This window comes from Podarcis muralis, chromosome 3 (assembly GCF_964188315.1).
Source record: "Podarcis muralis chromosome 3, rPodMur119.hap1.1, whole genome shotgun sequence".
Classification (NCBI taxonomy): Eukaryota; Metazoa; Chordata; class Lepidosauria; order Squamata; family Lacertidae; genus Podarcis; species Podarcis muralis.
Window position 1 is genome coordinate 52768331 of NC_135657.1, and position 25295 is coordinate 52793625.

Sequence of the window (25295 nt, forward strand, 5' to 3'; positions counted from 1 at the left end):
TACAATGTTAGTTACAATGTTAAGTTTCAGTTTGTCAACCTGGGGTGGATCTACACAGAGGGGGAAATGCTATAAATAAGTCAGAAATTAGACCCTTATAACAACAACAACAATGGAAAAACACATATATAAATTTCCTGCTCTCTCGCACCATCTCGTGTTGCATGTTTATAGCACATTCAAATTGTTGTTTCTTTATTAATGTAGGTGAGTCCCTGGTTTTGTTCCTGAACTGGCTCCAAACACTGGTTTACCACATCCACTGCCTCTCTTGAATTGGATGACAGGAACAAGAGTTATGAGATATCAGACGTGTCTAAAGAGCCAAGGCTTATTGTAGCAATAGAAGGCAATGAAAGGCTACATCACATTTTGCAGACTTCAACAATATCCCATGTCCCCTAAATTGAAGGTTTATAGGCCCCTGAACAATCGAGTATTAAGCAGCCAGTGAAGAAGAGAAGGGAGATCATTCCCTGCAAATACTAGTGAACATTATAACACAAATGTCTTTGTCAGACAGGAGATCCTCTTGAAACTTTGCCTCCTCTTTTACAGTATTTCAGCACCTAATAATCACACAAAATGTGTTTCACATTGGCAGGTTGAGAAGAGTTACTGAACATACTGATCATCTCATGCTGGAACAGAAAAACCATCTATCTGCCCATGCTGCTGATGCAGAGAACGAGAACGTCAGCAATGAAGGCAACACGAAGGAAACAATGATAATCATATGCATTCCAATCTGCATTTTGGGATTAGTTGGAAATGGAATGGTCATTTTGTTTCTTCGCTATATGATCAAGAAGAATAAGTTCAATGTGTATGTCATGAATATGGCTATGGCTGATTTTGTTGTTGTTCTCTATCTATTGAGTTATTTTGCATTATTTGTAGAACCAGCTCCTATCAATGAACACACTTCACGTTTTCTAGAGATAACATATATTCTTGGACGCAACTCTAGTTTCTATATATTAACAGCTCTCTGTGCTGAAAGGTATCTGTCACTTTTTTCTCCTGTCTGGTGTCAACATCACAGACCAGAGAACCTCTCAGCTATTGTGTCTGCCATTCTGTGGGCCTTCTCGTGCGTAATATCTTTTGTAGAAGAATTTACATGCTTTCCAAGATTCTATGCACTTATGTATGAAGACACTTTCCCTTGTGATATTGCAAAAACAATTGAAGCTATCACCGACTTCCTGATTTTTGTGCCCATCATGGTCTTTTGTACTGTGGCCATTTTTATCAAAAAGCAGGAGAAAACACAAACAATGCTCGACAAGACGATTGCAGCGACAGTTATTCTGTTTCTAATTTTTGATGCGTCAGCTAGACTTTTGGAATATATAGACTACTGGCATGATGATATAGTAGAAATACCAGTGTTTACATTCTCTGTGTTATTTGATTCCATAACCAGCAGCATCAACCCTTTTTTATATTTTGCTATTGGATGGTGGAGCAGGCAAAACGCCTGGGAAGCCTTAGAGATTTTTGTAGAGAGAGCTTTGAATTATGAAACAAACATAGAACAAACAACACAAGCAGACCAAGAGGAGACTTGAGAATAGCCTGACCTCAGAAACCAAACAACAGTCCTCATATAAAGAGGAGTGCTGACTTGCATTCCAATCTCCAGAATAAATGAATTACAGATAATTTATGTTGCTGTTTGTCACTTCTGTCTAACCCACCCAAGATCTACAGCAGAGTCAACTGCATCTTTTATTTGAGCCAGAGGCTACTTGTCCATTTCTGATATGTCAGGGGTCAATAACAAGGACGTTGAAGCAGAGGTAGACCTGTGGAAGGTTAAAAAATGTTAACCTTACCCAAAAAAAACTTTGCAGTGTGTTGCAGTGATTGGGCGACTACAGAATGAGACTGAAATCTCAAATCACGACATAAACTTCAGCAAAAGCCACAGAAAAGAAGGATCAGAGAGTAGCCAATATATACAAAAACCAGAAAGAATCAGAGTGGAGGAGAGGAAAGGAGGAAAAGTATGGAATCAAAGGCACCTGGAAGGGAGAAAATTTATGAGCAGGTATCTACTGTCTGAAAGACCACAATTATTCAGATTGAGATGCAGCTGGGAACAGAGAATGATGGACTGTCTTCTAGCAAAATCTTAATACAGAAATATACCCCTCCCTATCCGCTACTTTACAATGGCCTGCTCTTCCATCGCACTTCCCACATTAGGAACCACACATAGGTTTGGGACTACTAGAGAAATGCAATGGATTTTAATATATTGTAAGTATCGCTTACAGTGATGATGAGGAAGAAAAGGACACACACCAGATAAAAATGCTTCCAGTAGACGATTGCTTACGAAGCATAATTGGCAGATCCTCCAAGGAAGAATGCCAGCAGAGACCAAGAGGTCACAATGCCACAAATTCTAAAAAGAGAGAAGAATATCCAGGAGAACATCAGCCACAGCAATCAACATTTCGAGCCCTCCCCGACTCTGTTTTTATATTCACTTTCACAAGCATGACTTCCAATGTCTATTTTCATACCAAAATTTATATACTGTTTGATTGTAGTAAAACCTTTAAGCGCTTCACAAGAGATATCAAAACCATCAATAAAAACAGTTCTTTTTTTAAAAAAAAAGTCCAGAAAATGTACCTTTTCCAGACACCCCTAATCACCACCTCAGTTTTGGTCTCCCACCTCCTAAAGTACTGAAAATAAAACTGAGTACAGATATAGAGTTGCTACATGTATTATACTATACCCAGATCCATGCTTTGCAGCAAATTGTCAAGAATAGGAAGGGATTTCTTTCAGTCTCTCTTGCCTCACTTTTGGGTGGGTGCGGGGGGGAGATATGACTTTAAAAAGCTAAGTTTCATCAAGGCCTCTATTAATAATAATAAAAAATGAGATTATGTATAAAGTTAACTTTACTTACTGAAGGAAGAAATTCACATGTGGAGAATGCCTCCAGTGGTGGTATGGGGAAATCTGCACGTTGGGATGATTTTTATATTCTCTCAAAACCATTCTGACACTGTAAGAATAATTAAGAAAAGTACAACTTTGACCTACAAAGAAGAAGAATGATCTGATAGCCAAAAAATAGCTTCTGGAGCCAAACTGGTGCTGTTTGAAGCTGTAAATCTGTCGACCCAACTGCTGTTTTCACCGGACAATTCCCTCCCAAAAGAGACTCTACCCACCTGCCATTTATTTATGGACAATACATCCTAAACACACCGTCACTCATCCCTATTCTTGCAACTCTCAAGGCCACAGGTTGACTGTCTGCCATGAGGGAGGGCAGGCTCCATCTACCTACACACCCTCTTTCTCCCCCTATTTACAGTGGAACTTGACATCTTTCCGTAGGGCCTGCAAGACAGAGCTGTTCCACCAGGCCTTTGGCCGAGGCACAGTCTGACCCCCTCCTTTGGTAATCCTCACAGAACTCTAGCCCAATGGTTGCCATTAATTTGATTCTGAATTGATTTGATTCTGAATTGATTTTAGAATGTCTTTCTATTAATTGATTGTGATTTTATGTAAACTGTGTTACTTTTACTGTTGTTAGCCGCTCTGAGCCCAGCTTTGGCTGGGGAGGGCAGGATATAAATAAAATTTTATTATTATTATTAAGAAAAAAACAAAACAAAAAGTGCCCTTCACTTCCCACTTTTGAGCCCACAACCAAAGAGGAGGTGTGTGATGGTTTTGTTTATACGCTTCTACAACTTTGGGGGGAAATTAAATAAAAAAAATAAAGAGAATACCTCCCAGCCACTCCCAAGAGCAACCCCTGTACAAACCCAGGTTAGGGCAATTTGCAATGTCTGCCTTTCCTGTGCCATCCTGCCCCCCCCCCCCCCCCTGAGAGCAAGCAAGCCCTGAGAATATCCTCCTTCAGGCGCTGCTTGAATTTGAAGCAACCATATACTCCTCTGTCTGCTGCCATTTAGTAATACAGCAAGGGCGGGCAACCTATGGCCCTACAAAACCCCATGAGTGCAAATACAAAAATACTTTTTAAAGTCTAATACATATATGTTTTGATCTTGTAAAAAAAAATAAAGAATCTGCAGAAAAGTTTCTATTTTCTCTGCTTTACTAGCAATCTCTCCAAGATGTCCTAGAAACTGCATTAAGCAATTTGAGAGAGCACTACTAGGAAATACTGACAAAGTAATTTCTATAATGTATAAAATGTTGTTAGAATGGGAAACAAAAGAAGAGCAGGTGAAATCTGTGATGATTCAATGGGCAAGAGACACTGGTCACAATATTGAAATGGCTGCGTGGGATATGTTGTGGAATGTTGATTGAAAATTCACAGCATGTTATGTACACGTGAAATAAAATTATATGAAAATTATGTATAGATTGTGTTTATCTCCTGATATTTGTGTTGGAAATGTAAAGGAAGGTAATTTTTATCAGACGTGGTAGTCCTGTAAGCGAACAAAAGCCTTCTGGGAAATGATCTACGTATAATGAATTGAAGACAATGTTCAAAATAACTTTTAGTAAAACAGAAACAAACCAGCAGCTTTTCTTTTAGGGATAGTGAATACAGAAATTCCAAAGGACTGTAGAAACTTATTTATGTATGCTACAACCGCAGCCAGAATGGTCTTTGCCCAGAGGTGGAAAGAGGATGTTGTTCCAACCAAATAAGAGTGGCTGATTATTTTGATGGATTATGCCAAAATGGCAAAATTAACGGGTGTGTTAAGAAAACAGGGGGGTGGGAATGATTAAGGGGTACGGAATATTTGAAAAATCGTGGTATGCAACTAAGTGCATTAGTAGGGTTAGCTTAAATCAAGCAGTTAAAAGTATTATTCATTATAGAATAATTAAAAAATGGAGTAAAGTGGAAAATGCAGTCTTAAAAATGTCAATAAAAGAAGAAACCACAAAAGGAGAGAGGGAAGCTTGATTTGTATTTGTATTGGAAGTATGACATTGTAAGATTTGTATTTGGAAATTCTTGAAAACTGCAATATACACACACACACACACACACACACACACACACACACACGAAATTACATTATATTTGAAAATATGTGCACACTGGATTTCCCCTACTTCCGAAGGGTATCACTGTGTTTCTTGCACCCTTGGATTTGCAAGCATTTCAAATACCCAGCAGCATACATGGGTGTGGCTATTGAGCAGAGTATAAGCATATACTTCCCCAGCTGCATGAGGATCACTAAAGTAAAACTGAATCCAGATGTTTTGGAATGAGACTCTGTCTGGTCCAACATATATCAGAAAAAACTGGCAGAATAACAACGGCTAAGGTAGGGAGAAGGTGGTTTTGGATCACATACTTTTTAAAATTATTGGAGAGTAAGAGAAACTGGTTCCTCTTTAGCCGCCGCACATCAAATCTGCAGAAGATTTTAAACTCCCGATAGATCTGCTCTTCATCAACCCCAGGCCATCCTCGCACATTAATGATAAGGAGTGGTGGAAGCTTTATAGGGTCATCCATACCGGAAAAATTCTAAGGAAAGAATTAAGTTAATCCTTCAGCTACTGAAGGCACCAAGAGGAAGATTCACAAAAGGGTCTAAGTATTATGAAACATTTCAATAAACTATGCCAAACACAACACACACAAACACCGTGGTAGGTAAGAATTGGTGGTTTAACATTAATGCTTAACATCAGGTTTTGGTGGTTATTTTTTAAAAAAAATCAGTCACATTGAACACCCCCAAAATAGTTCTTGTTATTTGTTTGTAGTTTGGGGTTACGGCTCTGGGAGGGTGGAAGGGGCAAGTCCACTCACCCTCACTGGTTGTCGTAGCCAGGCCCCAGACCTCACAAGGGATCACACTATGAAGAACTGTTAGCTAGGGTGAGGAAGGGAAGAGCCAAGGATGTTGTAGACTGAATTTTTTTGGAATACAAGTCCTTTTATTGTTTGCTGGTGTCCTCAGTGGCTAGGAGTGCCTTTTACCAACAGCTTTTCCTGTTCCTGGATTGGGATAGCTTGACCATGGTTGCCCATGCATTGACAACCTCATGGTTGGATCCTGCAATTTGTTCTATGTGGGGCTACCCTTCAGAGGCTGCATCTGGCTAGGGCCAAACTTGTGGGGGCAAACTACTGCCAACCTATAATGCCTTGCTTTCAGGGTTTGTTCTGGTTGCCTATTATTATTATTAACAACAACAACAAACAACAACAATACATGGCCCACCACTGTTTAAAAAGCCACAGATTGCTTAATTAGCCAAAGGCCTGAGAGAGGAGGAAGGTTTTTGTCCTGGCGCCTAAAAATATGTAATGAAGGCCCCAGGCAAAAACATTCCTGTTGTTGTTTTTTAGCCTTTAGCTTCCTTTTTGTGTGTTGCCTTGAGACACTGGTTTAGAAGGTGATTAATAAATTAACTGCAATAATAACTATATTGTTATAATCCTATATAAAAATGTGCATACAAACATATTCAGTATGCTAAAACTGCATCCACCAGGAATATTTGAACCAAAGTCTGCATCACCATGTACAACAATGCAGTCACACAATTTTCGCCCCAGGTCCAAGATCAAGAATTATGAACAAGATAAACAGTGTATCGTTGTGAAAATTATGAATATTTGTATTGTCTGTCAGATGACATGGGCATGTGTTTTCTTTCCTCATTATGAAGAAATACTGTTCTGTCCAGCTTCTGGAAAGTTTGGGGCACTTTAATAAAATGAGCTTACTTTGTGTCCTTGCATGTGCCCACATGTAACATACATGTAAAATCCTTTATTTCCTAATTGCTTTTCTCAGTGAATCAAATTCAATACAACAGGGGTAGCTAGCATGGTACGCTCCAGATGTTGACTATGACTCCCATTATTGGAGGTTCCAGCAGGGGAGCGCAGCTATTGTATACCCTTGACCGAAGAACAGTACACTCCTATCTGGGATGGTCATCCTCTTCCACTGAGAGTGCAGTTTCGGGTGGGACGCACATGGAGCGGTGAGGGAGGAAGGGGACACCCGCCTAGCCAGCCAGATCAGCCGAATGAACCCTGGCGATCAATTGGGTGATAGATGTCACAGCCAGATCGCCCTCACATCCAGATCCCGACAACTATCCAGCTTAGCCAGATAAGATATAATCAGGCATGTTGGGATACGCTACTCTCAGCCATCCTAATGAAAGATCGTAAGAAATTTTGGAAGGCTGTAGCAGACTCCCCACAGACACAGGATGATTCACTGACATTGATTCCATCTTTGTCATGGGCAGAGCATTTCAAGGCGGTTTTCTTCGATGACTGTATTCCACCTGACAGTCAGGACCATGCCATTTTTACTTTTGCGGATGAGTGGCCCCCTGTCTCCATTACCAAAGTTACAAGTTTTATTGATCAGATGAAAGCAGGAAAGTATGCCAGCCTTGATGCTATTCCATCTGAATTGATCAAAGCCAAGTCAGTGTGATAGGCTCCAATACTAGCGGATCTATTCACTTTGATAGATAGATCTGGTATCATGCCTAACTCATGGCAGCAATCTATAATTATTCCAGTCTTTTAAAAGGGTGACAAAAAGCTGCCATCCAACTATTGGCCAATAAGTCTATTGTCAAACATCGGGAAATTGTACGCTAAACATCTGCTAAATAAACTAACTACTTGGCTTGATGAAAATAACATCCTAGGTACAGAGTAGGCAGGGTTTAGTCCGGGGAAATCCACTTTACGCAACTGCAAGGTTCTATTATATTATGAAATATAAAAATTATGTGAAGACCACCTGCTGGAAACTCTTACTCATGTGGTTCTTAAATGTAAACTATATGCTGATCTCCGCCAGCAGTTTCTAGATCAACTCTGCATCCCCAAATGGAAACCAGAGTTGGAGGTCATACATTTTCTATTACTGGGGAATGATCAGCTCACCAAGTTAGTGGCTAAATATTTGTTTTTTTGTCGCAGAAACACATTGCAGACATCTGATCTTCCTGGAGACTTAGAGATGTAACGTTAAGACTGTTTTGCCTCTCTTCATTTGACAAATGTTCTGTGACATTGGGGAGGTGGTAACTCTGTATTGATTTACTATGAATGTTTGTATGTGATGCTAATAAAAGGTTTGATGATGATGATGACTCCCATTATTCCTCACCACTGGTCAGGTACATCTGGAGGGTCTACCTTTCAGCATCCCTCTTTGCCTCATCTTCCATTCTCTAACATTCCAGGCTTCAGCCATGCAAACTACAAAACTATCTCCAAAACGACAGAGCTCACAAGAGCTCCTGCTCCCTGCTCCTATTCCGTCTGAGCTTGTGGGGATGTTACACAAGTGGTTTCTCTTGGCAACTGGCTAACTGGAATCTTTTCACATTTCATACTCACTATTTTCCGAACACCAGCTCGGATAATGTTCACTTGATTCACACATGCAGCCAATACATCAAGGTACTGAGAAAACGAGGGAGCAGTCCTTGTTGGATCACTAAATTAAGGAGAAGCAGTGGATTGTAAAAAAGAAAAAGAAAAAAAGTTTTGTGGGGAATGATATACTAGAAGAACTTAGGAATGCCAAGATTGCATGCATATATTAGAAAAGGGTAAGGTCTCTTCTACTACCTGCCTCAGAGCAATTCCCTCCGCCCAATAATGCAAATTGAAACTAGAGTACCATCACACAACACATTCCAATGTTATAAAATACAATAAATTCTTTAATTTTTATATTTCATGGAAGTCCATGCCAAAGTAAAGAGTTCCTCAATTTGACCCCTTTCCACTGCTACCTAGTCCCTTAGAACAGGCTTCCTCAACCTCGGCCCTCCAGATGTTTTGAGACTACAATTCCCACCATCTCTGACCATTGGTCCTGCTAGCAAAAACATCTGGAGGGCCAAAACTGAGGAAGCCTGCCTTAGAATGCCTTTAAAGGAGCTTGGTATGATAAATGGTGTTTTTTTTCTATTGAAGGGATATTTTATACATTAAGAGAATACTGATATTTACTTTGGGGTTCTTAAGGGTGCTTGATGACAGTTTCTAAGGTCTGTTGCTGACAGGCCCTGTCTATAAATATCAAAATCACCTTTCAGAACCTGTCACCAAGCAGCTACTACTAAATACAGTCATAAGAAAAAGAAAGTGCACCCTCAATGAATTCTGTGGTTTTACATATCAGGACATAATAGCAATCATTATTGGGTAAATACAACCCCAAATTCGGTAAATACAAACCCAGATGAACAACAAAAATAAAGCCAAAATGGAGAAAAACTAAGTACACCCTTACTGCTTCCATAGGAATTAATAGGCTGAGTAGCGGACAGGGGCTGCTAATCAAATGTCCTTGCTTAATTGATCATTAGCAAGTGTGCCCAGCTCTATGAAAGCCGAAGTTTCCGCAGTTTGCTGGTCTGGAGCATTCAGGTGTGTTTTAACACAATGCCAAGGAGGAAAGACCACACAGCGCTCTTAGGGAAGCAAGTGCTGCTGCCCATGAAACTGGGAAGAGTTCTAGGCCACCTCCAACCAATTTTAAGTCCATCATTCTACAGTGCGGAAGATTATTCAGAAGTGGAAAACATTCAAGCTATTTACTTACCAAGAAATTCTGTCATGAAGCAAATGGGCTATTTTCAGAAGAACTGGAAAAATAAACAATTCCATTGTTACATCTAACAACTTATAAATGATAAGACTGCAAAATTGGGATGGAGAGGGGAGACTCCTAGAAAAGTTTTTTGATGCTCAAAAATAGGAATTAGATTGTTCTGAGAATTGATTAAATAAGACACCAATCTTTCAGGCCTTCAAAACTTTACTAAAAAAGACTTAGGAGGGGATTCAGAGTCCCACTCTTCCAGTCGGTCTGTTTCCATAATGCCTCCTCCTTGCAGTGTTCTGAGGGTTCTCCCAAACCAATTTTGAGGGATGCAGGGGCACACATGATTGGGGGGGGGGGGAGTCCCATTGCACAAGCGGAAATCCTTGCATGGTACAGTGGTACCTCAGGTTAAGTACTTAATTCGTTCCGGAGGTCCGTTCTTAACCTGAAACTGTTCTTAACCTGAAGCACCACTTTAGCTAACGGGGCCTCCTGCTGCCGCCACACGATTTCTGTTCTCATCCTGAAGCAAAGTTCTTAACCCAAGGTACTATTTCTGGGTTAGCAGAATCTGTAACCTGAAGTGTATGTAACCCGAGGTACCACTGTACCTCTTTAGTTTCATGAAAGGAAAAGCAGCAATAACTCCTGGCTGGTTATGTAAACAGCATCCCTGCAGCTTCTACTTGCCTCTATAAAGGACTGAGGTGACCACCTCCTGGAAGAATAACTGCTAGCTACCTAAGCCTGCTTAAAACCAATAAAGAAGAAACAAAGAAGACTGCCTTGTAGAGCTTCAAAGAGAAAAGCACATTGGCTTGATTTGGCCTCATCCGGGGGGCCAAATCACTGTATCTTATACTCTAGGTACTTATCACTACTAAAAGGAAGTAAAAGTCTTCAAATATTTCGTAACATTCATGTGCTGAGTGAGGCATAGGATCTACAAGAAGTTCCTTTACTAACTTTCAAAAGGGAAAAACTGAACATAAAGAGCTTTTCCAGCTCTGCTCGTGCCAATTCCCCCCCACACCCTTTGCTATGAAAAGAGAAATAACAGGATAGGAGTTATGATCACAATTATATTTGGCTGCACCTGAGGGAGAGGACAGGCTGCAAAGCACACTCCACGGGGTCAGCTGGGACAAACTACTATTCCACTGAGAGTGGTAAACAACCTCTCTCAGTGAAATGCCCACTTCTCCCCAGTGGCCATTCCAGCTGGTCAATATTAGATATGTATGTATACGTGGTAGTTTTTTGTCTTGCTTTTCTCTTCCTTCTCCATTTCTTTTGTGTCATATCCATTTGATTGTAAGCTTGCAGGCAGTGGCTGCTTATTTATTTAAAAAAAAACTCTGCACAGTGCCTAAATTGTTAGAAACTTTAAAATACAAATAATTAGGTCATTCAGGAAGAACATGAAGTTTTGCTCTGAAACCCTCTGTCACAAATGTTCATATCCAAAAGAGGTTTGTAGTAATAATAATAATTTATTATTTCAACCCCACCCATCCGGCTGTACAGTTTCTTTATTAACAAAGAAGACAGACTGCCCCATATGTTGAACTAGCACAATGCCAGTGGAAGGGGGTATTTTAGACACGAAAAATTACGCCCATACCTGATCCGCAGAGAAATGCATCATAGGCTGCCTCGTGAGGAGTCTCCTTTGTAGCTGAAAGGTTTCCAACAAAACAGAAAAGGTAACATCTCCCCAGACAGTCTATAATGATCTGGCCCAAAACAACTTCCACAGACAACCTATCGTGTTTCCCTTCGTTTTATGTTGCCGTTTTCCTCCCACCTCTAAGAATCTAGAGCATGGCAGTCTCTACAAGGATTCTGAAGCAATTATCATCAGATCCCATCATTAAGTTGCAATCACATCCCACTTGAGTTTGGTCTGGCAGTAGAAGTGGTATCATGCAAAGCCCGTCGGAGGTTCACTGCTGATTTTGGCCTTGCAGAATGCCTTAAGCATCTATTTTCCCAGGGTTGTGGACTGCAGTAGTAGGTAGGGAACAAGAGCAGAACGAACAGTTTGGTGCATGTGTGCTGCAAGGGATAGAAATGCAAAGCTATGTGCATCGCAATCCTGTTCAAAGCTCCACGTGACTTTGCTCTGTGATGAAAGCAACCGAAAACGTATCAATCGTAGTACTTATTAAGATTAATGACTACACGCCAAGAATTTGTTTCCATAGCCAGACATACCGTATCTGAGGCAGTCGCTTGCATGAAAGATCTCTGGACAAGGCTGGTTTGTGGGATTCATGTCACTGCTGAAAGGTATCAATTGTCAAGCTTTCAGTTCTTAAGAAGAGCCCTGCTGGATCAGACCCAAGTCCAGCATCCCGTTCTATCAGTGGCCAACCAGATGCCCATGGGAAGCCCGCAAATACAACCTGAATGGAATAGCAACTGGTATTCAAAGGTATATTACTTCCAACAGTGGAAGTAGAATATAGCCATTGTGCCTATTTATATAAAAGTTATCGTATGTCCTCCTTGTCTTGCCTTTCCAGTGAAATAGAAACACTGGGCTGTCTTTTTCTTTTAGAAGAGGCAAGGGTTGTTCGAATTCTTTAAAAAAGCACTTGTGGTCAGATAGGTGTTAATCACTGTGCAATGCAAAACATTTTCAAAACTGGAAGAAGGCAACAATATTATTTTTCTCCTATCAGGTGTTATGTCCTTACCCCAATCTGTAATTATGCTGCCCGTGGTCTTAAATTCTACAGACCAGTTGTCCATTTGCTGCCTCTTAATGTTACCCTGAGATCTGCAGGCTAAGACACTTCACTCAGAAGATACAGGACTACTGGGCAAACAATGTATAATTTCTTCAGAGACATTTGACAGAAGAACAAAGTACCATATACCCTAATCTAAACTGATCACGGGGTCAACATATGCAGGGCATGACCCCCCCCCCAAAAAAAAAATCCTGAGTGAATTATGGAACAACTTGTTATAGTTCTTTTTCAGGCAGGCTAACTTAGTGATAAATCCAATGGCGACACAAGTACACACAAATAAAATGGCTCACCCGTTCAGAACTTTATAAAGCTCCAAAAGATTTTCAGCTCGAGGAAACTGGAACTCCTGTTTAAAAGGAAGAATTTTTAAAAGCTTTTTGGTGACATGGAAAGAGCTGGAGGTTCACAAAGTAACAATGGATTGCAGTGCATAGGACATCAACTACTCTAGTGCAACATGTCTGTTCTTGAAGCTTCCTATACCATTGCTTGTCTTCTAAGGCCCTGACCCCTCCAACATCATTATCCTCATGAAGATACAGGATTACTGCACATTTACTGAACAACTGAAACTAGAGGTTCACTGTGGGTCAGTCAGTTGGAGGTACCTGCGTCTCATCAGTAATCAGCTACTTTGAAATGTTCTGTATGCCATTTCATGCAACTGGGATGTGCACAGGTAGAAATCTAAGCAGCAGCCATACCAGGATTGTAACATACAACATGCCCTTAGGAATAGAACACCAAAGCCGTAGCCCGTAACTAGAAACTGTTGTGCTATCACCTTCTCATTCACACACTGACTCAAAAGGCAAGATCTCCACTTGTTTGGCCATACAGTTTCGGCACCTCCTCCCACCCCCAATCATTAAGCCTATCATGTTGTTCCCAAGGCATCCAAGTATACAAGCTTGAGAATGCCAACCACATCAAAGAAAACCTGTCAAGCCCCATAATGCACCCTTCCCCTAAAGCCCTGCTGAATGTGACAATTACAATCACAGTCAGGAATTTAATAATAATAGTAATAATAATAATAATAATAATTTATTTCCTGCCTATCTGGCTGGGTTTCCCCAGCCACTCTGGGCGGCTCCCAACAGAATATTAAAAACACAATAAAACATCAAACATTAAAAACTTCCCTAAACAGGGCTGCCTGCAGATGTCTTCTAAAAGTCAAATAGTTGTTTATTTCCTTGACATCTGATGGGAGAGTGCTCCACAGGGCGGGTGCCACCACCGAAAAGGCCCTCTGCCTGGTTCCCTGTAACCTCACTTCTCACAATGAGGGAACTGCCAGAAGGCCCTTGGAGCTGGACCTCAGTGTCCGGGCAGAATGACGGGGGTGGAGACGCTCCTTCAGGTATACAGGACCTAGGCCGTTTAGGGTTTTAAAGGTCAGCACCAAGACTTTGAATTGTCCTGTCTGCAGCGCACATTTTGCCTTCATGTGGGAAAAACACTGGCATTACAAGAGACAAGAGTCACAATCCCAACAACAGGATGACACTAAGAACCCTCAAATACAGTGGTACCTCTTGTTATGTACTTAATTCATTCCGGAGGTCCATTCTTAACCTGGAACTGTTCTTAACCTGAGACACCACTTTAGCTAATGGGGCCTCCCACTGCTGCTGTGTCACCGCTGCGTAATTTCTGTTCTCATCCTGAAGCAAAGTTCTTAACCTGAGGTACTATTTCTGGGTTAGCAGAGTCTGTCACCTGAAGCATATGTAACCCAAGGTACCACTGTATCACTAATGCAGATCACTGCTCCGCTTCTGGGAAGAAATAGTGGGCGACAGACAGAAGTTGTCACTGCTCTTTGGGAAGGAGACAAAATTGGAGTTTCCTTGCTCATTTTCTGAACATATGGAACTGCCAGGCTTTAAATTATTCTAGGCCAGTCTTGTCTACTCTGACTGGCAGTGGCCCACCAATGTTTTAAGCAAAAGGCATTTCTTAGCTGTAGCCAAGATCCTTTGCTGAGGACTGAACCTAGGACATTCTGCATACAAACTATGTGCTTATATGCTGAGCCATGGACCCTCGCATTGACACAGTGAGGAGGGCAAGAGGAGAGGCAATCCCGAGCATCAGCAGCCAATGAGAGTTACCTTCCAGGTGGCCTTTGCTATGTTCTTTGTGTCCATGACAACAGGAAACAGGGCATGTATGTTCTTTTTAAATTCATCGTAGTTTTCTTTAAAAAATAATAATGAGAGAAGATGGTGATGTTTGCTTGTTAATGAACAACTCATCTGCTGACAATAGCTTGACCAATAACCAGAAATAGATCAGTTCCTAAAGCAGAGGTAACGATCAGGAGCAAGGATCCTATCGGGGGAAGGATACAAACGTCTCTTTGTGATTGAAGCTGGAAGTGGCATTACCAGGGAGGGGCTTGTAGAAATTCTCATGCAGATGCAGAAGATCCATCAGCATATTGTGTCCCACCAGTGGCTGCAGAGAGAAAGGTAAGATTGTCAAAAACACAGCACTGCTGAACAGTGGTTAATGGGAGTATGTTTTATACTAGGCCCTTTAAGAAAGCAAATGCAATTTACAAAATAAAGGCCTAGTGAGGATCAGTTTATTGAGCTTATCACAGATCACCAGCTGAATTTCAATGGCTCTGGTCATTTCATATAGAAAAATTCAACTACTACTAGGCCAGTACACTTTCAATTGATATCACCTGTATAAATTCATATAGATATACATATTCTGTTAAGCTTTTCAAAAGTTATCTTGAATTTTCTACTACTGTGACTTTACATCTGAATTATTATTTTTTAAAAAAACCTAAAGAAAGTAGGATCTACCTTCTTTGCTTTAACTAGTGTCTGGAAAAGGTTGGTGAAACCCCTTGCAGAGAACAGAATTTGCTCTCTCCGACAAGAATCGTAAGAGGTATTTTCCAGCTGCCAGCGATGCTGCGGACTCATCTTCTTCACCATCACCTGAAGCAAGACAGGACAGAAGCTGTATGTTGGCAAGTGTGCGCTTTGTGCACCACCTATGGATCAGCCCACATGCATAAACTGCAGAGATTTCATCACACCACCCTGACCTCGGACTGCCAATTATAACTGTTGTATAAATGTATTATGGTCCAGGAATGGCCATAGCAGTCAAACCCGCCACAGTTGCTCAACTGAGGCTTCCTTTGCCTCCAGTGACACAACTGACTCCAGAAGCAACCCCAAAACCACAAACTTGCTGCTTCAGACAAAGTGCAAGCCCATTCACAGCAGGCAACTAACCAATTTCTCAGAAAAAGGTACAACTCACTCAGAGTGCCTCTGCCTTGCCAGGATTCAAGCTTAGCTTGTTATTCCTCATCTATTTCACCACTGCATCCAGGCAATGGTCCAGGGATCGCACAGCCCCTCTTGATTCAGATGTTATGGAGAAATTGAACTGAGTATCATCAGTAGACTGATAGCACGTTGTTGGAAACCTCCTCTTGTCTACTCCTAATGCCTTCATATAGTTATTAAATAGCACTGGATATAAAATACTCCCTATGGCACCCCATAGCATAGTCGTCGGGGGGGGGGGTGAAAGGCACTCTTCCCAAGGCTGCTCTTTGGACTCGGTCCTGAAGATAGGATTGGAACCACTGAAATACACTGTCCCCAATTCTCATTCCTCAGAGCAGATCAAGCTATCAAGTTCTCACTCCCCCTGTTCCGCTCTCTGCAAAGGTCATCCATTAGGGTGACCAAGGCCAACTCAGTTCTGTCGCTAGGGCTGAACCCAGATTGGAATGAGTCCAAATAATGAACAGATGTACCATAAATGGCTAACAGGGAGGCAGCCTAGTAAAGTATAACAGAGCCAATTTTGTGTTCTGCCTCCAGTGACCTAAAGACTTTTATTTAGAAAGATATAACCTCAGGAAAAATACTAGCCAAATTGTTTTTATACACTCCTGCCAAAAGTTTAGAAGAATTCTCAAAGATCTATATATGGAAACCTGCACAATGGTAGAGACAAGATGTCCGTATTCCTAGGACTTGGATGCCATGAATGCACCAGTTCCATTTTAAACACGACAATATGAAACTCACTTTTTGACCTCCTAAAGGAATCGTCCAAATATCTTGAATAGCTCGTCTTAGAATCAGCTGTATTTCAAACACCTGGAAGCCTATAAGAAGAAGCAAAAACACGAACAGCATGATATAGCTTCATTGTACTTCACTAACACTCAGATGACTGAATTAGAAAAATGGTACAGCATTTTAAGACTGCACTGTTAAGATTTCACTACTGTCCAAGTCTATATCTAATTAAGGTGTTACAAGCAGCAAGACACACTCACGCACAGGATCAGGAATTCAGACTGCTTTTATCTCTCAATTTACCACTGTACTAGTTCAAAATGCAGTTTACAGGGAGAGGATGAATTGTGAGATTCCACTCTCAACACATACGTTTTAAACCCTCCCTACCTGTTGAAAGATAGCATTCCAGAGAGCAGTGTTCTAATCCTGCTTAAACTTCCATCTCAAGGCTAGCTTTCTATGGCAAGCAAGGGAGGTTTTGGGTGTTCTCCAATGTATGCAGTCACATCACCTGCATCTTGCAGTGGTTCTCCTACAATCCCATGCTTTTCTGGAACATGTTGAGAGTAGTATACTGTATACTGGATATCATTTTCAGGAGAGTTGGGGGCATGGAGGAAAAGGATACCGCCCCTCCAAGGGATACTATTAAGTCCAATTTATTTTCATATCTATTTTCTGTTAAGTGTAGTATACTTTATTGATTGATTGATTGATTGAAGCTGCATCCCCCAAAATTCCTCATCAGTGAAGGTGCCAGGTCTTGCTTTAGTGCTTCCCCACCACCCCAGAATAAAAAAAATGGTACATAGCCTTATGTTCAGACTCACAAATAACAGGTACAGTGATAACAAAACAAAGTTTCTACAGTGGGATTAAGTACTTAATTCGTTCCGGAGGTCCATTTTTAACCTGAAACTGTTCTTAACCTGAAGCACCACTTTAGCTAATGGGGCCTCCTGCTGCCACCGCGCCGCTGCAGCACAATTTCTGTTCTTATCCTGAAGCAAAGTTCTTAACCTGAAGCACTATTTCTGGGCTAGCGGAGTGTATGTAACCCGAGGTACCACTGTCTTTCTCCAATGCGTGAGAGGGAAAGATACAAAAATTCAAGGTGTGGGGCAAGGAGCAAGTAACAAATTTAGTCAAGGGCTGTGAGACACGAAATCAAAAGTGCCTAAGCTTAGGCCCCCTACCATACATATCGCGCAGAACCATAGAATCTTTCGCTTCTGCTGATGACACCCAGCAAGTTACTTCATCAATCACTTTTTTCAGCTTGTCCTTTTCAAAGGCACTGGAGATAGAAGAGCAAAGCAGCTGTTTGAAACTTGTGAACCAGTTTGAACCTGGACTTACCAGAACGCTCTGCAGACTCTCACAGAAAGATCAGTTTTACCTGTGGACCATCAAGCTCCCGGGCAAAAGTTGTTGCTGAAGTTTCTTCTCTTGTGCTTCATTCATGTATGGGATTCCATCTTTAAGAAACTTGGGGGTGGGAGAGGAGGGAGGATAAAAGTTACACCTCCGAAAGTTTCTGTGTTAAAGGAATATGAATGCCACAACTATCCTTTCTGTTCATTTGACTACACCAATCCTGTAAGTGGCTGTACTCCAGTATTAATTTAAAAATTCAAGTGCTTTAAAATTCACAAGTGCAACAAAGCTCCAGCTTCCAGATGGAACGACCCCTCCCTCCTACCACACATGCTGTTCTGGGGGGTCTTCCAACCCACCCAGCCTGACCCAATTTCAGAAGGCATGGGAAGTGCATATGGGGAGAAGGAGGAAACCCTGTTGTGCAAGTAGAAGACGTAACAATACTTAAATGGCAAAACAAGTCAAAAAATCCACGTTTTGTTTGCCTAGTCTATTTGTAACAGAAAACATACCTTGTTGTAGTCAAAACCATAGTGAGACAAGAACTGAATGCTAGATGTTTGGAAACAGACCTCAGAATCCAATTGGCCAAATGTCATGGGAAGGAGAAAAAAGTTATAGGAATGAGCCACGTACCTGCAAAGAAAGCAGAATGACTAACAAGATTTCTGCTGGGGAAGGGCTAAAATGCAGCATTTTTATCCTGTGATCACCAGGTAAATATAACCATTGACAAGAAAACACTATACGTACTTGTTGGATTTTTCACTGGAAAATATTGACAAACCTGAAAGAAAAATGTAAAATGTTATCACACAAAACAGGCACCTGCACACAGTAACATTTCGATCACAAATGTGTGTTCTTCTCTATTCCTTGGCTAAAACTATGCTAGAACCATTTGCCTATTAGTAAGGACACCAGCCATCTAGTCATTTACTGAAAATGACAATAGCAACCTTTCAGGTGGAAAGCTAAGTTCACCTTAATTTTAGCACCAAATACTGGCAGACATTGCAAGGAACCTTAGGTGTTTGTAGAGAGGCTATTTATGAGGAACTGATTTACAGCTATATTGTTCACAGATGTATTACACTCCCCCATATTACCCGAAGAATCATGTTTGCACAGCAGATATCCAATAATTCCATCTTGACTACTTCCTAGAAGAGCCACAACCGCCCAAAATACCTAGAGAAAGAGACACCTCTGCTCTGGTAACACTGAACAAACAATGCAGGAAACAGAGTATTCCTCTAAAACAGAGTGGGGGAACCTTTTCTGGCCAAGAGGCTACATCATTATCTCTTCACCCCTTGGTGGGCCAAACTTGGCAGAGCTGTCAGTCGAATGACTTCATGGTAACATCAACTGATGCTGTGCTTTGCAGCTCCAATTATCATGACTTCAAAGCGCAGTGCTGGTCTGTTTAAAAGCCCTTTGGAAACATCTTCATGCCTTGCTCAAGGAGGCAGAAGAGGTAATCTGGACTTAAGTCCCTTTCAATCTCCCACTAGAACCCAAAACAAGGTAACCGCAAGCATTCCCACCCAGATCCTGTATGTACAGGATTAACATTTGAGTTTTAGCAACTCAAAAAGAACTCACCAAGCTGACTCACTGTAAATTGCTGGACGCTCTGTCTGGCTTTTTGATAGCGCTCAGCAGGTGAATCAAAGAGGCTGGGAGGGGAGGGGAAAAAATCATAAAATACGGTACTTCCATGTTGTGTATGCACCTTTATAGTACTCCTGTACACATCATCTGAAAATATGTATGGTTAGACAAACTTACCTGTGCTGATTACTGGGTGGAAAGGTAGAATGCAAACCTGTGAACTCCATGTCAAGGCCTGCAAAATACAAAGAACAAATTGAACACAACAAAGGGCACCAAACTAAACTATTTGCCTTCCCCACTGTGAGCATTTTTTGTAATTTTATATTCTGCCGGTTCCATCAGTGCTCTGAAATCCTTTGCATGAGACACCAGTCCACTATATTTGGTTGATTTTAAGAAGTTTCATCAGAACTGCAGCTATTATAGCAATAAAACCTTTGGAATTTAGATTTACCTTGATTGTTAGTCATGGCACAACACTAATGACCAGCTGCAAATATTCACTTTTCCTGACCCAGTTTTGTCACTGGAGGTCCAGGTAGCCAGGAGCACCTTTTTTTCAGCTTTGACTGGTACTGGTACAAAACCTCTTGCCAGTCCTGGAATCAGATACCTGAACTATTGTGGACAAGCTACTGGTCCCTTCAAGACTGGTTTACTGCAATGCTCTTTCTGTGGGGCTTCCCTCGTGCTTGCTTCAGAAACTACAGTGAATGCAAAATTCTACATTGTGACTGCCAACAAGAGTGAGATTTTGTCAGTATATTATAGCTCTCCTCAAAGCTCTACACTAGCTGCTGATTTGTTACATGGTCCAAGGTGTTATTAATATAGCTTGAGAACTGTTGAAGGATCACCATACTCCAACCTCTTCAACCTACAGAACTGGGACTTTTAAGAAACGCCACATAATACCTCTTTAAAATAGGGATCACTCTTTTAAAGTAGTCAAACCTACACTATGCATTCCCTGCCCTTTTATTTATGTAGGTGCCATTTTTGTACTGTTTGTGATGCCTACTAAAAACGTTTTGTTTATGAAATCCTATCCAGACATGCAATTTTTTAATGTGCATTTGTGTGGTTTTATTATGTATCTTTGTTTTTTAACTGTTGATTTACTCATATTTTGATAAATTTCAGTACATCTACTTGTTTTTTAAGTTTGATTTTATTAGGTATTCTGTTTTGCTTCATGTAAACCGTTTTGAGACCTTTTTGATGAAGCCGTACATAAATATTGGTGTGTGTGTGTGTGTTTTGTTATTTAGACCAGAGCAGGGAGGGAGTGCTGCTCTGGTTCACCAGAAGCAGCTTAGTCATGCTGGCCACATGACCCGGAAGCTGTACGCCGGCTCCATCGGCCAATAAAGCGAGATGAGCACCGCAACCCCAGAGTCATCCGCGACTGGACCAGGGTAGCTTTACCTTTAAGGAGGGAGATGGCACCTCCTCAGCTCCTCAATACAGTACTAAGAAAAATAAAAGATTTTACACTCTGAACAAGATGACCCCATGCAGCTGAAAGAAAAGTGACTGACAAGGTGCCAGGGCGCCTCCAAAGCTGCCAGGTTCATAATGATCAGAGCCATAGGCGCCGACCCCATGGGGCCTGAGGGGGCCCGAGCCCCCTCAAAAATTTTATTGGGGGGGCTCGGCCCCCCCAATAATTAAAAAAATTATCGCGCGCCTTGGCTCCCGCGGCCGGCGAGGGGAGCCCGGGCCGCGCGCGGCTGCTGCTGCCGCCTCTCCTGGGGGCGCCGCCTCCCCGGGCGGGAACGCTGCGGTTGCGCGAGGGAGGAGGGCGGCCCCCGGGGGCTGGGAGAGCCGGGCTGCCGTGGCCGAGAGGGCTGCTCTGCCGGGCGCCGCTGACATAATTTAAGCAAATTATCGCGCGCCTTGGCTCCCGCGGCCGGCGAGGGGAGCCCGGGCCGCGCGCGGCTGCTGCTGCTGCTGCCGCCGCCGTTTGTGGTCATGGCGGAGCTGCCGCCTAGGGAGGAGGGGAGAGGGGGCTGGCGGGGGGGGCAGGCGGTGAAGGGGGCTTGGCTGCGCTCTCTCTCTCTCTCGCTCTCTCTCGGGCTCTCTCTCTCTCTCTCTCTCTCTCTCTCTCTCTGGCTCTCTCATAGGCGCCGACTCCATGGGGCTAGGCGCAGCACGCTCTCCCCTATTCGCTCACGAGGAGGCGGCGCCACTTTATTTGCATATTCATGAGCTTATTTATTATTCATGAGCTTTCCCGGGCCCCCCCAATATTTTTTATAAGTCCGCGTCCCTGATCAGAGCGGTCCACCTCCCTTGGGATCTAGGAGCGGGCTTGCTTATTTACAGTACAGTATTTGTTTTTAAAGCCACCTATCCTCTCAACTCTCCATCAGGAACAGTTGAGAGCTCAGCCCAGCCACTCCTGCTACTCTGAAGCAGCCGGCAGCGTTGAAGACATTTGCAAACACTGACCTTGGTTTCCCCTTCCCCAATGAATTCTGGGGACTTAACATGGCACAAGCCGTGAGCATTCTGCTGAGGGATCCACTGGCTCTCCCTCCAGAACTAAAATTCCCAGTATGCTTGCAACGATTGCCGTTATATTAGTTTTAAAATACTAATCTTGGAGAGGGTGAGCGGGTTCCCAATGAGTTCAGTGGGGTTTGCTTCCATGCAAGCACGTCGAGGCTTGGACTGAGGCAGATCTACCCAGGGGACCCTTCCCTTCTCCTCCTCGCCGTTACCGCAGCTCGATCAACTAAGCCCAAGGCCAGCCGAGGGCCATTGGGAGATGCCCCCCCCCCCCCCCGCCTTCGCAGGGATAGCTTCCCCCCACCCCCAGCATCTCCCTCACCGACAAAGTCGCAGCCGAGGATGAGCTCCTGCAGCTTCGGCAACTTCTCCTCAAACTCCCCGGCTCCCACATCCATCCCGCTTCCAGGCACACGTGCGAATCGAGGCTATTCCCGCCCCACAAGAAGAGCCGGGAGAAGCCACGCCTACCGCCTTGAAGCAAAATGGAGCGACGCGAATTGCCGAGGCTAATTGGATGCGAGTCTTGGCTTCTGCCTCCCTTGAGCTTTTAAAGGCGGTCGACTCATGGGCTGCCCCCTCCCCAGATCCACAGAAACTATGCCCCTAGCAGATCCCCACCCCCGAAGGGTGTTTTTACCCATGATTTCCCCCAAAAGGCTCAACTACTACTACTACTACTACTACTACTACTACTACTACTACTACTATTATTATTATTATTATTATTATTATTATTATTATTATTATTATTATTATTATTCCCAACCACTCTGGGCGGCTTACAGCACATATAAAAGCATAGTAAGACGTCAAACATTAAAAACCTCCCTAAACTGCTGCCTTCAGATATCTTCTAAAAGTTGAGTAGTTCTTTATCTCGTCAACACCTGATAATCTTAGGCTAAGATAATTATGCCTATTTCATTGTTTTCCAACATGTGGTATCAAATATTTCCATGCAGTAGGGCTATATAGGCAAAATGTGCTGGTGTTGTGACTATTTTCTGTTTTTTATAGTTGTCCATGCAACAATTTACTTCACAATAGCAGACGCCATCTGCAGTGAGAAAATTAGCTATGCTATATTTTAAACGGACACCCGCAGGAAATAATAATAGCCTTCCTCAGCCTGATGCCCGCCTGCTATTTTTTTTATAATAAGAATAATGATTAATAATAATAATAATAATTTATTTATACCCTGCCCATCTGGCAGGGTTTCCCCAGCCACTCTGGGCAGCTTCCAACAAAATATTAAAAATACAATAAAGCATCAGACATTAAAAACTTCCCTAAACAGGGCTGCCTTCAGATGTCTTCTAAAAGTCAGATCGTTGTTTATTTTCTTGACATTTGATAGGAGGGCGTTTCACAGGGAGAGTGCCACAACCGAGAAGACCCTGTAACTTCACTTCTTGTAGTGAGGGAACCACCAGAAGACCCTCAGAGGAGGACCTCTGTGTCCAGGCTGAACGATGGGGGTGGAGACGTTTCTTCAGAGTTAATAACGGATCTCCTTAAAAAAGCTGTCCATGGGGCACTTCACCCATCATTTCCCACAAAACCCCTTTCTCCTTGAACACCCACTTTCTTCCCAACTAGGGCTGCAGTGACTTTTAACACCGACATAGTCATCTGGAAAAACAAGCAACTGAAACTTTTCCTCATACCTCTTGATATAGGAAATGGCATCTGGCCTGTGTCACAAAGTGGCTAAATGTACAGGAGTCATCCTTCGAGGAAATGGACAGCAGTGATACTGTATTAAAAAGTGAAGGGTTTGGGGGGCCCTTTTAAAGTTTATTTAAATGTTTATAAATAAAATGTGAAAGTATTTAAGGCCTGATCCTAAATGTAATTAGGACTGTTTAAAAATTGGGCCTTACCCCTATGTAAACAGAATTGCCAATAAAACAGGATATCCTGTGTATGTGGTACTCAGAAATAAACCATAGCACATGTAAACTTTCAAATACTCACTTTTAAAGATTAAATTGCAATGTAACCATTAATCTCCAGACTCAAAACTTTGGTTTGGATAATACACCTCACCAATATACCGTGATAAAGGTTGCCTGATGTATTGGTTAACTGACACAGTTGTTCAGAATCTGGGATAACAGATAAACAGTGAGAACTTTAATTAAATACAACATTTCTGACTATGGGTTTGGTGACAGAATTAGATGTTAAATCAACCGTTCTAGTTTGATTTTCTGACCTTAACAAACTGAGGAGCAGAATAAATTAGGCTAATAGGTAATTCAAAGATCAAGGCTCATTAGTGCAAATGGCATGTTTAAATGCAAATGAGATCAACCATAAACCTATTGTTAGCCTAACATTTCAGCTGTAAGGGTGACCATGGGGCCTACTTGATTGTGGTATAGAAGCTATTGTCACAGTAGGGCAGGCATGTCCAAAGTCCGTTTGGGGGGCCTAATCTAGCCGCTGTGACAGTATATGTGCTGGGGTTAAATCCTAAAAAAAGCTCAACAACTTTGGACGGCCCTCATGCATGTTCACTTCATCAAACCCGGCCCTATTTGAAAAAAGTTTGACAGAAACCAGTACAAATGAATAGGGCAAATATGAACCGCTGCTGTCACAGGCCCTCATTGTATATTTAAACTGTAGTCGCAGAGACGAATTGTACCCATGAGATTTTCTTGACAAAGCGGGTATGAAGCTTATCACAGCAAACACATAACTAGTTTAGGTAAAGGACCCCTGAACGGTTGAGTCCAGTCAAACTAGACTATGAGGTGCAGAGCTTATCTTGCTTCAGGCCGAGAAAGCCGGCATTTGTCTACACACAACTTTTTGCATCATTTGGCCAGCATGATTAACCACTTCCGGCACAACAACACACTGTGACGAGTGCCAGAATGCACGGAAACACCGTTTACCTTCCCACCACAGTGGTACCTATTTATCTACTTGCACTACTTGAACACAACTACGTATTCCTGTGCTGAAACAGTCCAGATTGGCCAGGCTGTTCATCTTGCTGAATAGTTTTGTGGCAAGAATAGCTGCAGAATACTAAACTGTACATGCAGTAGTAGCAAACAATAACTTTTTTCACTGTTACCACAGGCTAATTAATTTCTGTTTTGTTTAATCTCTCTCTGATCCTTTTTATATGGGGGTAGTTTTGATAGAAAAGCAGCAAGAGTGCCCTAATCAAGCTTCAGTTTCATAGATCAGGACCAATGACCAAGAAGCTGTAAAAGGCAGCAGGAATACACTGCTCTGAAATTATTTCTAAGAGGTTTCAGCTGCAGCCCAATTTGTATAAAACTATTTTTTAAAAAAATAATCACCAACAATTGCCACCAACA

At 42.2% G+C, this 25295-nt stretch overlaps 2 protein-coding genes across 3 annotated transcripts in view; one reads left to right on the forward strand and one right to left on the reverse strand.

Moving 5' to 3' along the window:
- PNLDC1 (PARN like ribonuclease domain containing exonuclease 1) overlaps window positions 1–22678 on the reverse strand; it is a 47708-nt gene extending 25030 nt beyond the window's left edge. The window contains exons 1-19 of one of the 2 annotated variants that reach the window (XR_003705941.2): window positions 22271–22678; window positions 19609–19666; window positions 19423–19496; window positions 18568–18601; window positions 18327–18450; window positions 17834–17922; window positions 17631–17731; window positions 16438–16517; window positions 15187–15324; window positions 14755–14824; window positions 14479–14564; window positions 12649–12704; window positions 11814–11881; window positions 11221–11274; window positions 9594–9636; window positions 8378–8477; window positions 5340–5515; window positions 2936–3034; window positions 2284–2416 (exon numbers count right to left, since the gene is read on the reverse strand). Coding sequence is in view for 1 of the 2 variants with exons in the window: in XM_028723824.2 (XP_028579657.2) it covers window positions 2344–2416; window positions 2936–3034; window positions 5340–5515; window positions 8378–8477; window positions 9594–9636; window positions 11221–11274; window positions 11814–11881; window positions 12649–12704; window positions 14479–14564; window positions 14755–14824; window positions 15187–15324; window positions 16438–16517; window positions 17631–17731; window positions 17834–17922; window positions 18327–18450; window positions 18568–18601; window positions 19423–19496; window positions 19609–19666; window positions 22271–22346 (1599 nt within the window). In the remaining variant the exon portion in view is untranslated. Of the gene's footprint in view, window positions 1–2243; window positions 2417–2935; window positions 3035–5339; window positions 5516–8377; window positions 8478–9593; window positions 9637–11220; window positions 11275–11813; window positions 11882–12648; window positions 12705–14478; window positions 14565–14754; window positions 14825–15186; window positions 15325–16437; window positions 16518–17630; window positions 17732–17833; window positions 17923–18326; window positions 18451–18567; window positions 18602–19422; window positions 19497–19608; window positions 19667–22270 lie in introns of those variants that run through there. The other variant, XM_028723824.2, reaches the window with a different exon arrangement.
- On the forward strand, window positions 639–1574 carry LOC114593251 (mas-related G-protein coupled receptor member H-like). Its single transcript, XM_028721630.2, has one exon. The coding sequence runs from the start codon at window positions 639–641 to the stop codon at window positions 1572–1574; it is 936 nt and encodes a 311-aa protein (XP_028577463.2).
- Window positions 22679–25295: the final 2617 nt, after the last annotated feature.